Consider the following 12894-nt stretch of genomic DNA (forward strand, 5'->3'; position numbering starts at 1 on the left):
TACTCTTTCCTAATAAATTAATGGATTAACAAAAAATAATGTAAGAAATAAAGAAAATACAAAGTATAAAAGCAGAAAAATATTTTTAAAAATATATGACTCACCTTTTCAATTTCTAATATTAAGTTTAAATTAAAAAGAAGTTCCAATTCATTATCTACTACTGCTAGGGACGAATATTGCCATATATTTTGTGGCCACAGGGTGGCCCTACTATGATTACTTTTCTTCAAAGTATAATACTAGTACTGCAATAGCATTGTATCTAGTACTTACCATATTCATTCACTCAACACTTAAAACAGCAAAACCAGATATGCAGTGATATGATTTTTGTAATTTTTTTTTGAGTTTTGTTTTAAAATTCAATAAACAATCAAGAGGGGGAAAATATATTCTTTGCCTTGTGTCATGATGAGTCTATGTGAGGTTGCATGAAGATATAAAGTAACTTTCCTAAGTATGTTTCTGACTGTTCGTGTTGTAATGCTTAACATGACACCCTACTTGAACTATACTGCACTTTCCATTGGTCATACAGTACATAGTCATTTGTCAAATGAGGTTCTAAGATTGCAGACATGATACGGTTACAAAACAATCAAATTGTCACCCATGATTGGACATAATGCAGTGCTACACTGGATTTAAATGAGTGGTGACTATTCACTGGGTTAGTTTGAAAGAGGGCCATGTCAGCCATTGAAATGGGATTTAAAGGCTTTACTAGATGCTCCAAACGTGCAAAGTCTACACTCTACTCAGTATTGGTTGAGCTGTACATTGAACCACTGTGGTCTTTTAAAATAACAGTGGAATTTTTTTTTTTGGTGGTCTCTGAACCTATTAATACACGCTATTTAATAGCCACACATTTAAAATACTGAAATAACCACACATTTTGGTATACCAATCATTTTGTACCTTTATTTCCTTTGACAGAATTAATTTCAAGTTAAGAATACACAAGACTAGCCATTAGTACTCTGGAAGTATCGACAAGTCAATGCACCATACATCAGCCATAGAAGGACAGAGGGAATGGCGGAAAATTGAAGGACATCGGTAAAGGTTTTAAACAGATTTGGGATGGAGGAAGGTAGCTCAGAGGACAAAACTATGGTGACTGCTGCCAGGTCCCAAACTCAGCACACAGTGTTTTTTTTTTTACACTGTGATCATGGTCGTTGTTATTGCCATTCAGTACTGTGCTGGTGTGCAGAAGGGAATGCTGGGAACTCGGAGGGCTCAGTGCAGAAGACCTATAATAGAGGAGGAAGAAAGTAATGATATCTGTTCAAGATCACATTTGCCAATGATTGAATCCAATGGATTTACAGTAGCTCAGGTTTACTAGGATTTTGAATAATGGCTAAAAATACTCACATTGAGGTTTGGTGAGCAACTCCTGGCTCATGACGTCCCCTCCGTCACACTTTTCACACAAGCATCGAAGGCCTCTTTGAGGTCTTTGCATGCCTCGGCTCCCTTTTCGGCCACACTAAAAGAAAAAGTTGGAAACATTGGGAAATGTGTTCATATAGTAGTGCTATGAGCGAAACATTCGGCAAAAATATTGAATATAGGCTGAATTACATTGCAGTGGCTTAAAGCATATTGTGATATGATGCAATATGGTGATGTATTCTTAATGTCATATTGCTATAGGAGTATTGTGTTACTTCATATTGCAATACACTGATAGTATTACCCAGCTTTGCATACAGGTACTCACAATGGATAACATGAGTAGAATTTGGCTTTGTTGACAAAACAGGCTCATTGTTTAAAGTAAACAGAAAAATGGCTTTAGCTTGCTGAAGAAGAGGATGAAATAGTGTGAATTGTTGTTTTTCCACATATGGTCTGGAAAGTTATTGGCCGAACAATAGAAATTAATTCTGTAAATGCAATGCTTCCACTTAGTCTTTGGAACCTACAGGAGCTGCAAAGTGAGATAAACTGGTGCAAAACCATTTAGTGCAATGAAAACAAATCACATTCATTCATTTTTTTATCCTGACAAGAGTTAAGAGGGGTGCTGGACTGGAGAAATAGCAGAAACTTAAAAAATAAACTCTTAATTGTAGAGTTACTTTATGTGTATTCCTGTCGGTTACGGCAGTTATAGTACATCACTGCAATATACCAACATCTACAGGACAAATTATTTAATTAGTGCCATATTTTCACTCTCTAAATATTTTTAAAGATGGACATACGTATGGATGTGCAGTGTATTATTTCCCTACAGTAAATTGAGTGAGTGAGAAGGAGGGTGAGAAAGTAAGAAAAAGAGAGAGTCAGAGAAAGAAAGCAAGAGTAAGAGAGATTATTTCATGCATCCAGCAACAAACTCCATGCTACTGCCAAAGTGCATTAGGGTGATGGAGCGAAAGAAGTGGGGAGGGTAGTGGGTGGAGTTATGAATACAGAAGAGAGTGTGTAAGAACCCATCTGTTTGGTAGGAAACCATGGAGGAGGGGCTGGGGGAAGGTTGCGTGATGATGGGACCATGACAAGACATGCAGGTAGAAGGTTAAACTTGGACGCATGACGAGGTTTGGGAATTGGGGGGTTGGTACTTGCGTGATTAGAATTATCACTAAGCCACTATCATCCATCCGCAACATTAGCAGAAAAAATAAATCTATTTGTGACAATCCACAATGTTAAATCACGCTGCACAAACCTTAAAGGGAAAGCCTGTGAGGTACTAATTTAATAAATCATTCGGTAAATCATTTATAATGCTGTATTGGATATATTTAGATGATAAGTCGAACTAAAATATCCACTGTACTAGATAGAGATTTAATTAAATGAAATTTTTTTGCATGCGTGGTTGTGGGCCCATGCGTGATGCAACATGCAGTTGGTAGCTGCAGCTTATCACTCAGCACTCTATATACTATGCCAGGAGGCTGTGTGCATTGTAGAGGAAGTGGAGGCTGATGATATTACATCATATGGGTGATACGTGTGCGCATGCGTGTCATCATCTAGATTCTAGACTAGTAAACCTTGTAAAGGGCACTGATGAGCCTTCATGAATTGGACAAATTGTCATGAATTGAATCATGTCAATGGCTCTCAATGAGTTCAGAGTGAATGTTCTCCTATTTAGATATATTTTTCAATGTTTATGTCAGTATTTCTTGAACTAAAGATTGGAAAATCTGTTGTCTATAGTTATTTATTTGTTATTCTTTAATTTTCATTTTTAATTTAGAAATATGTTAAGTGAGAAATAATAAAACTGCAAATTTTCTCTATTTCAAATAATTATTAAGACACTTTTTAATGCTATTTGTTATCAATACTATTTTATTTATCAAGTTAAGTATCTTTTGGGGGAATATGGAGTGTTTTTCGGCCTTTATTTGTTTTAATTATATTTTCATTCATATTTTATACACGCACAATGTGGCTTATGTAAGCCAAAAATAGAGCAAATGTTAATATTTGGCCAAAAATAGAGCAAATGCTAATATTTGGCCAAAAATGTAGGGTTTTTAAATGAAGAAAAATGCCCTGTAAAGGTCAAGATTAATTCCAAATTAAAAAAATGTGACCGATGATTACTGGATAAGCACAAGTACTGTCCAATATTGTCATTATGTTAGTTTTGTATTGAGCAATCTACAATTAGGAAAAGCACTAATCAGCACGATCAGTCATCTAATTCAATTGCAACCCAATGTGAATTCAAATAGGACATGCATATGCATGCGCATGTGTGTAACAGGATTACAGGAAAAGAAGAGATGATGACATCACCACCAAGAGCCATCACACACGTCCCGAGAGAGAATACTCCCACAGTTAAGGAAGGTCATATTACCAGGTCAAGGGGCTAAGATGAGTTGTCATAGAAAAGGATGAAATGCATCAGTTGATAACAAAGGAAGTGAATATTGATGTTACTATTTCAAATGACAGTGTAAACATAATTAAAAGAATGCACTAGTTACATCCGGTCATCACTCAGGCCATATGATAGCGTCCTCCTGTCTGTCACTAAAGATGACTGAATTATTCATCATGATTGTCTTGTAGTATGTTTTCCGGGATGTAAATGTATTATTGATCACTTGGCAGGTGCAGTAGCAAAAATTAATGTACGTAGAACATTGGACAAAGGAAGTTTGGACATATGTAAGGGACATTTTATAAGGTTCAGATCACAGTATATATAATGCAAATCGCCTTACACATTTAGATTGACACTGGCAGATATAAGTTATTCTGATAGTTCAGGATTTTGACAACTGCACAGCCTGCTACCTTGTTCAATAAATTAATATTTGAGAAATTCTTTCTTGTTTAATATTGAACAAATTCATATTTTAAATAGCCCTTTTAACAATCAAAATTAGATTTAAAAAAACTGTATATTTTTAATACCAATAATATTTTTTAATGGCACGGTCAACTCCCCATTCATTAACTCAGACCTGCAAAAAATATTATTATTATTTTACTAGAATATGTCTCAAAATGTATGCAGTGACCAGTGAATTCCCCCAAATCCTTAGAAAGTGACACAAAATCTGTAAACTGTGATCCAGTAGTACCCCCAAACCAACAAGAAGCGACCTGAAAATTCCACAAAATAAATACAAAGTAACAGATAAAAAGAATATTCCCCTAAATTCAACAGGATTTGATTCAAAATGTATAGAAACTACAAACCTTAAAACCACCTTTAACAACCTATAAACATTTGATTTAATTCTTCTAAAAGATCTCATTGTAAATGTTAGTCCAACAGTGCCATGGATGGTGTTATGGTAATTAAGTAATTTGTGTAATACATTGTAACAGTTGTTTTAATGTGATATTTTACAATGCACAGTAAATCAGTTGAGAAGTTCTGTTTGAGATAAGTAGAGGTTTAACGGCATGTCAAAATTTTGCAAGAATTAGGCACGTCAGAACATGCAAGTGCAGTCAATCAGTGACAGTGTGTTCGTGTGTGTATGCATGTGTAGCGGATAAAGGGTAAAGGTTGGAAGATCCCAAAGTCTAAAAATGCCAACTTGCAGTTTGCTGTACAATTTTGCAACAGTAGGACTGATTAGTACAGTGAATATTACCAGCGTTAACATGTCACAAGTCTTATGTGCACATGGACATGACATAGAAATATTTTTTTTTATTCCTATAGCGACCTCAAAGTCATGTGACCTTTGCAAGGTCATCTATATGCAAAGCCGAGTTTTAAAGTGCATCAATTCTAAATTTCCTCTGTGACATTTTATTGCAAGTTTAGAGAGTTCCGCTGCTATTTGATCATAAATGGCAGTCTGTCGTCAACTTTTTAGGAATTCACTGAGCAAAAGGAGCAGGTGTTGGTTTGGTGAGAGCAGTAAGCTGATCTATAGCTGGGAACATGTTATGTTCTGCCACACATACAGTATCGCTTTGACACATCACAAGCTTCGACTTTTAAAAGCCACTATCTATAAATACTCGGGAGGCTGTAGTATTGATTACACTGACTGCTATGCTAAGCCACAAAAGCCCAATGGTGGATTCTGACAACTAATAAAACTCTGTCATTTCCACTTTCTTTTAATGCCATTAACAATGACAATATCCCATTATATGGCTCTTAATAAAAGTTACTAAAGTAAAATATACCCTAAAAATAAAAAGTCACTCACAAAATGTACTCAAAATAAAAGTTCTGTGAGAAAGAGTCTTTTTTTGTAAAAATGTCTCAATATGATGTAATTTAGTCATCCACTCTTATTCGTAAATTTTTAAAAGTTGCACAAAAACTACCTGCAGTAAAAGTAAACAACTTTCCACCTCAGTTGTTGAGCAAATATTCAGTTTAACATTGTTTTGCATGTAGCAAGTCCTGCAGTATTTGAACTCTTGCACAATAACATGAATAGATCCTTGAGTGTGCTGTAAAATAACACACCCGCATTAACACCCGAGGCTATATCGTGAGAGCAAAAGAGCACCTTATCATTAACACCCAACACGATTCCAAGACTTTTACAAGATGCAATAAAGGACGTTACTCTTACAGCGTTTACAATGAGTTGCCAGAGTATGTGATAATGTCTAATAAATCAAGATGGTGAGAAATAATGAGGCTGTTTTTCTGCTACACCACTAAAACATTTTGGAAAGCTAACTTCTACCAGCTAACATTCAGCACCAACTTCTGCCTTATCTAAGTCACACCCTACAAATTTCTTATCATGGCCATACACAAGCAGAATAACCAACTTAAAATCAATTTTATCTGTGGAATTAATCCATTATATGTTGTTTGGTGTCTGTTATGTTAAAGGTTTATCATGTCTGATTTTACAAATAGAAAGACAATTGGTTTTCCTAATTGTTGATACAGCAGGATTAAAAAAAAAAGACTGGCAGACAAATGCAATGAGCTAACGCAAGGCATTCTGGGAAGAGGAGGATAGTGACATAAGCAGATTCCCAGCCTCCATCCATGCGTACGGATGGGTATCAAACCTCACCCCGCTGTCACATACCATTCATCTCCGAATCATTGTCCTTAATTATTAGGGACCCACATTTTTGTTATCTTTACCCCAAGACTGTCATAGTTTGTTTAACGAGAGCTCGGCTAAATGGTGACTTTTGACGCGATTCACATCGTCGATTAAAGAGACTCCATTTTGGTATGCAGGCTTTAAGGACAAGTAAAATGTCGCCTCGGATTGTGAAATCTACGTAGAATTTTCATTTTGCAAATTCAAAGTTTAATAACCTATTTTTCATCCCAGCTCTATTGCAATCAGGCATATCAATATTTTATTTCATTGCATGGCATCATGGATGCTCATTGGCGACTGTGATGTCAGAAAATCTTTATATTGGATTTTTAGAAGTTTGTCCTTGACCCAAGGTTGTGCAAAAGTACAGACCAGAGTAGTCAAAGTTGCACATCCATCACCATATGCATTCATCACTTACCACTTATCCAGGTCAGCCTTGAGAACAGCACAAGGTGCAGGAACCGGGGCCTCAGTGGCGGCGGCGGCGGTGGCGCTCTCACAGTCCGACATTTCTCTAGTGCTGATGGGTTAAGGAGATGGCGCCTTGTCCTGTTCCTGTCCTCCAAACGGATCCGAGCAGCACCAAGGCAGAGGAAAAGAGCGACAGTTAGTGAAATGGGAGGGCACACCAGAGAAGGTGGGAGGGGATACTACAACACGTGAGATGATAGCACGGGTCAGGGTGGGAGGCGTCGTAGCGACTTAGAAGGGTTAAAGGTCAGTGACGCAACCTCACATTGGGAAGAGGGTTTGATTGGCAAACGCTTCTGGGAGGCAACAGGTTGAAGGAGACAGGAAAGGTCGTTGGGGTCATTGACATTTACCGACAGGAGGTCGTTCGTATGATTTTAAGAATTACGCAACTGTAATTATTTCGACTTGACTGTTTTGCGCTTAAAAGGGAATGTACAAAATTATTTTGCCTGACAAAATGGTTACATGTGTGTACTGGAATTTCCTGCAAGCCAACAAGATGGGTGTATGCCAGTGCGCCGCCAAGTGGGGGGTTTATTCATTACATATATTTAGAAATGCATGAAAAGATAGTTCAAAATTTGAATGAATGAAATTGAAGTGAAGACAAGACGAAACAGGTGAAGGAGGGATCTTTCTTGTGATAGAATTGGAAGATCATTGATAGTTATTATACTCTTGGAAAGGACTCAACCTTCGAATGACCTTGTGCGAACATTTCCATTTTCCAGGTCACAGACCACAAACTTGGAGGTTATTGCATTGCAAATGGAGCATAAAGGATTTTACTTTACATTAAACCAGGTTTAAGGCATTTCAAAGCACCACAGCCAATGGAAGTAATAATCAAATATGAAATTACATATTTGATTATCGCTACACATCAGTGTTTAATTTAAAAAGGAAAACAATCATAAACATACACAAACACAACATTTTGGGTTATTTAGATCAATTGATTAACTTTTGGTATGCAAGTGTGGCCCTACACATATTAATTATGTTAAAAATATGAATATTTTGATGAATAAATAAATGTATAATTAATAAAATGTTAATGTAGACAATACAAATACAGAAATAAACGGGTTATTTGGAGGGGAGGGCTTATAGCATTTCAATTTGTTTACTGACAACGATAGTTGTCAAATTGATTTGAATTGGGAGGACTGGCTGTTGTTCGCCCCTCCCAGTCGAAATTGATTGGACATTTAGCGCCATCAATGGGAACCAATGAGTGTGCCAGCAAAAAAAAAACGTACAAGATTTTCCTCATACTTTTCAACATCTCTGAAAGTCAGACCAAATAACTTGAAAACATTCCCAAAACTAAAAAAACTGCTTTGTATCCTCACATTATTTTCCCTCCACTCATTTCTAATAAAAGCTTTCCCTCCATCATCTCATTGCCATTTTCCAAAATAAAGCCTCATTCATAAGCCATAAGAAAGGACTGTGCAGTGCCGAGATTACATTAGCATCAAATGACACCCAATTAACTTTTAAATAGGACTTTCTAACAAGCAAACTGCTAACTTCACTATGAACGCCATATGTTTGATATATTAAAACACTATTAAAGTACACAGTTCAAATATTCCTCCCATGAAACTCCATCTCTTAAAATGTAAAGTACGTAAGCTCATGGTTTCCTTCATGAAGTACATTCCACACCTCTCTGCATGAGTCCATGTGCCAAGAAAGAACATCGTGTCCTTTCGTCACCATACAGGGCCCCTCTTTTGAAAGCCAATATAGAATTGAATGAATAAGAAATGTCAGAAAATCCTACCGATATACTGATGAGATGCCTCAGTCCTGAGTTAGACAGCCCAAAAAAGTATGACTAAGTACAAGCAAGAAACAGTCGGGAATGAGCTTGTAGCCTGCAACTCCTTGGTGAAGAATGTGGTCTTTTTTAAAAAGGGGGTGTGTTGCTTATGTGTGGCGAGTACACGTGTGTTTGCATTTAAATCAGCAATGGGGTGCTGACAAAAAAGGGAAAATAGAAACATGCTGATTCGTGCTATGCACAATGTTGTCCACTCATGGCATTAAATTAGTTTTATTATAAAATACTGGTGGAGTGGTTTGGTATTCTTATAATAATAAACCTGTTCACTAAAAATTAACATGATTACAAACCTTAAATTAACAAAATAAATTGTCTTTAAAACCAAATTTAATGGGGGATACCAGGAATGATAAACATACAAGGGTTGACGAGACAATGAGGAACAGGTTGATGACATAAAATTCCAGACGACAATAGGTGAAAGAAATTGGTGACCAAACAAAGTCAGTAGGAAACAAAAAAAAAACTATGTGAAAATGACCCAATAGTGAGCAGAATGCATTGCAAATGGAGAAGAGCAGTAGGATTTTCTTATCAGGTCCTGGAATTTATGTTTGGTTTACACAACATCAAAGGACAGTTGAGAGTCAATGTAAAGGACTCACGTGTATGTATTTTACATGCAAGTACATGCAAGTATAACGGGTGTTGTAAATCATATGGTCACGGATAGTAAACACCACGTGACTTCATTGCACCTGAAGTACAGCTTTTGTTTAGTGAGAAGGTCGAGAAATTGTACAGCACTTTGCAGGCACCTTGAAAGAAGATGTTTACAGTTTGTGTGTCCTTTGCATGTGTACTCCATGCCTGCATGAAAATGTGATATAATTTCGTTTTTGCCCCAGTTGATGAAAAAAAACTGCACTAAAAATAATCCAATTCACAGCAGTTTTAACACTAATTTGTTAACTGATTAACTTTTTTTTTTTATAAGGCAAGGGACTATTATTGTCAATAAAAAACTCAAACTCTAACAGACCCAGCACTCACTTATGTGGACATGACATTACGGATCTTGATTAATATTATATTTTGAACTCTTTCAGTGCTGTTTAAGATTACAGAAACCTTATGATGTAGTTCTTGTTGTTTCATTGCCAAATATAGATTGGACGTTTATCAAAATAAATGCTTGCCAATGGGGGTAACATTGTTTGTACAATGTGGCTTTCACAAGTCAAATTGTGATGTCTGATCTCTAGAACAGATCCTTTAAAAAATCTCTCTATATATAAAATAATTTGTTTTCATATGATGCATAAAGATATTTCTTAATAAAGGAATTCAATGTTAATGAAACAAAATAAAGTACAATCAAGATACCCAGAAATGCACTTGAGTTATGACCCCAAAAAGCCCTTAAAAGCAGATTTATTATTATTATTATTATTTTTTATATCATTGCCTGACTTTGACAACCAGAGATGTTAAATTCATTTGAAATGGCTATTAAAAATATTTAGTTCTATCATACTACCTTAAATGAATACCATAATTCACAATTAACAACCTGAAAAGGTCAGTGGACTTGATTCAAACAAAGTACGTCACGATGTCATTGACAAACATTGTAGGAACACGCATGTTTTTATTCATCCACATAATCATGATCAAGAAGTGTTTTCCACTTCCACGCCACACCAAAGCAAGTAAACTGAAGAAAAAAAAAACCAACCTGCAGCTGTTGGATTCATTCACATCTCCTGGGCGATGTTTGCATTATGAAGCAGACCAACACGTTCCAAATAATTAGTTCATCATCTTGTTACTGCTGCATAATTAAACAGTGGAAGCAGACTGACTATAAAATGTAAGGAAACAGGAGTCAAAACATTTAGAGGAGAAAATAGCAAAAGACAAGCAAAAAAGTGCAAGCCAAGGTACAAAAATGACCAACAGAAGATGCAATGGTAGGAAAACTTTCATCATGGGTAAGAAATAATACTCATCTGACTTAATACAATGTTGGCTTCTACTTTTTAGAAAATACAAACAGTTAATTTTATTCAGGAGCGTAATAAACTGGCGTTTATATCAATTTCATCCAAATTACAATTGCCATTACTTTAATTTATGGAGTTTGTTTTATTTTTCAGTTATTTCACAAAAGAAAATCATAATTCTAATCAAAATGTACTTCTATTTTTGCATACAGTGAGTATATATATATATTTTTGTCTAATATACATAGTGGATGAACAGTTTATAAGAACGTAATCCTATAAAAATGAAAATATTTCTATTTTTTTGCAAAATAGATATCATTTTTGTTGGATCTTCCCAAATTTGTTTCTCATTTGGGGAAATATATTACATTATTTGAAGTTTTTGGACAACCAGATGATTTAAGAGTCCAGTTTTCGCCAATCTTTGTCGAATCACATCAAAGACAATATTTTGAGGGGCTTCATAGTCATATACTTAAATCCTGTACTGTATTTCTGCACCGAATCATTCTTTCCTGGATTCGTATATCTCTGCATTTAACGAATTAGGTGAAAATGATGAAATACTTGTTCCCCATCTTTTTCAAGTGTTGTATATGGTGGCAATGTGCAGCGGCGTGCCCATCAGTGACCTTTTGGACCGAGCTTCTCAGCACTCTGACAAACTACACTCTCTTAGCACGACACTCACCCATGAGTTGGTCAGTAACCAGTGTGTTTTTGTATTATTATTATTATTATTTTTAACGGTGTAGTCTAACCTATTCTAGTCTGTATCTGCCAGGACTCCCATTTCCCTGCTATGGGCAGAGCGCTCATGCCCCGACAGTCAGTGTGCCACACTTCGTCATTACAGACGCCCAGTAACAAAGAACAAGCGCTTCAAGTGTCTGTAAGTAACTTTTTGGGGTGCTATGTAGGATTCTTTTTCTCTGTCATCATGTACATAATTACGAGAGAGCATTCGGGAAAAGAAAGAAACAAATATTTGAAAAAAGTTTTGTTTAAAATATTGTTACATATATAATAGTTCAAGAATTGAAGATGCAATACTTTTTATGACTGTAAATAAATTTTACATACTATTTTACCAATCATTCTTAGAACATTTTATTTTCCATTCAATTTCCAAACAGTCTACAATTTGGCCTATCTGACCTTTGCAGGAATCAGACCTCCTCTCCCTTGCTCGCTCCTTGCTCCAAGCCTGGGTAGACCCTCTGGTGGTCCTATCCTCCTCTGCGAATACTCTGCCTCATCCATCTCAAAGCAAAATAATCAACAAAGTCCATGAGTTGCAAGAACATTCCAAGAACCTTGGAGATGGTCTCAACATTCTCACTGGCAAGGTATGTTCATTCAAATTGCAGAACTTAGTCATTCATTTTCTATGAAACTTATCCTCGCGAGGATCACAGGGTGCTGGAGCCTATCTAATCAATTAAACACAGTAAGTATGAATTGAAATGGGTTGCAAAGTGGCATTGGAGATTAACAGAGGCTTTGAAAATGTAAGGGAATTTAGTTTAAGAACTGTACAGTAAAAAAAAAAACAGGTGTGAAATTTATATGGAGGTAGAAAAGTAACATTTTAAATATCTGAAATGTTTCTGCTCCCCAAAATATTTAAAAGAGAATGTTTGGTCGCACAGATGGACCCAACTACTCTGAGCATCTCTTCACTGCCATACAGGGGAGGCAATGACATCGGTCAGGACAAGATCACCAAATTGATCAGATTCCACTTTCTTATGTCTTGCTTACGCCGAGATTCTCACAAGATCGACAGCTTGCTCAAAGTCCTCCGCTGCCGGGCAGCAAAATTGCAACCTCACTTGTGCTAAAAGTGTGAAGTACCTTTTTCTCCTTTCATAGCTTGTACTGTAAAGCTACTTTGGTTATACTTCCTAACAATACTCAACATGTTTCAGATTGCTTATGTTATTTGATAGTTTATAAGAAAGTGAAGTTTTGATAAGCATCTGCTCATCTCTGTTCACTTTTCACATTATTATTCAGCAATTAAATAAGTAGATGCAGGTTTTTCAAGGCTGAAAAATATATGATCAGT

At 36.0% G+C, this 12894-nt stretch overlaps 1 protein-coding gene and 1 long non-coding RNA gene across 3 annotated transcripts; one reads left to right on the forward strand and one right to left on the reverse strand.

Moving 5' to 3' along the window:
- Nucleotides 1–913: 913 nt before the first annotated feature.
- On the reverse strand, nucleotides 914–8971 carry LOC144208682 (uncharacterized). 2 transcript variants are annotated; one of them, XR_013328905.1, is made up of 4 exons: nucleotides 8812–8971; nucleotides 6964–7100; nucleotides 1387–1501; nucleotides 914–1262 (listed from the first exon to the last, which is right to left on the reverse strand). It is a non-coding gene; the product is annotated as an uncharacterized LOC144208682 (long non-coding RNA). The 2 variants fall into 2 exon arrangements; XR_013328904.1 differs by lacking the exon at nucleotides 8812–8971 and having other exon boundaries at nucleotides 6964–7199.
- A 1700-nt stretch (nucleotides 8972–10671) lies between these two features.
- prl (prolactin) lies at nucleotides 10672–12667 on the forward strand. Its single transcript, XM_077735154.1, has 5 exons — nucleotides 10672–10808; nucleotides 11412–11524; nucleotides 11608–11715; nucleotides 11990–12172; nucleotides 12476–12667. The coding sequence occupies exons 1-5, from the start codon at nucleotides 10766–10768 to the stop codon at nucleotides 12665–12667; spliced, it is 639 nt and encodes a 212-aa protein (XP_077591280.1). The 5' UTR covers nucleotides 10672–10765.
- The last annotated feature ends 227 nt before the right edge of the window (nucleotides 12668–12894 follow it).

This window comes from Stigmatopora nigra, chromosome 15 (assembly GCF_051989575.1).
Source record: "Stigmatopora nigra isolate UIUO_SnigA chromosome 15, RoL_Snig_1.1, whole genome shotgun sequence".
Taxonomy (NCBI): domain Eukaryota; kingdom Metazoa; phylum Chordata; class Actinopteri; order Syngnathiformes; family Syngnathidae; genus Stigmatopora; species Stigmatopora nigra.

Bases quoted from the DNA above. Each gene is read 5' to 3' on its own strand.
- prl (XM_077735154.1), top strand. From the start codon at position 10,766: ATGACCAACAGAAGATGCAATGGTAGGAAAACTTTCATCATGG. The intron at 10,809-11,411 runs GTAAGAAATAAT...ATCTTTTTCAAG, and splicing joins TAGGAAAACTTTCATCATGG to TGTTGTATATGGTGGCAATG. The intron at 11,716-11,989 runs GTAAGTAACTTT...TGACCTTTGCAG, and splicing joins AACAAGCGCTTCAAGTGTCT to GAATCAGACCTCCTCTCCCT.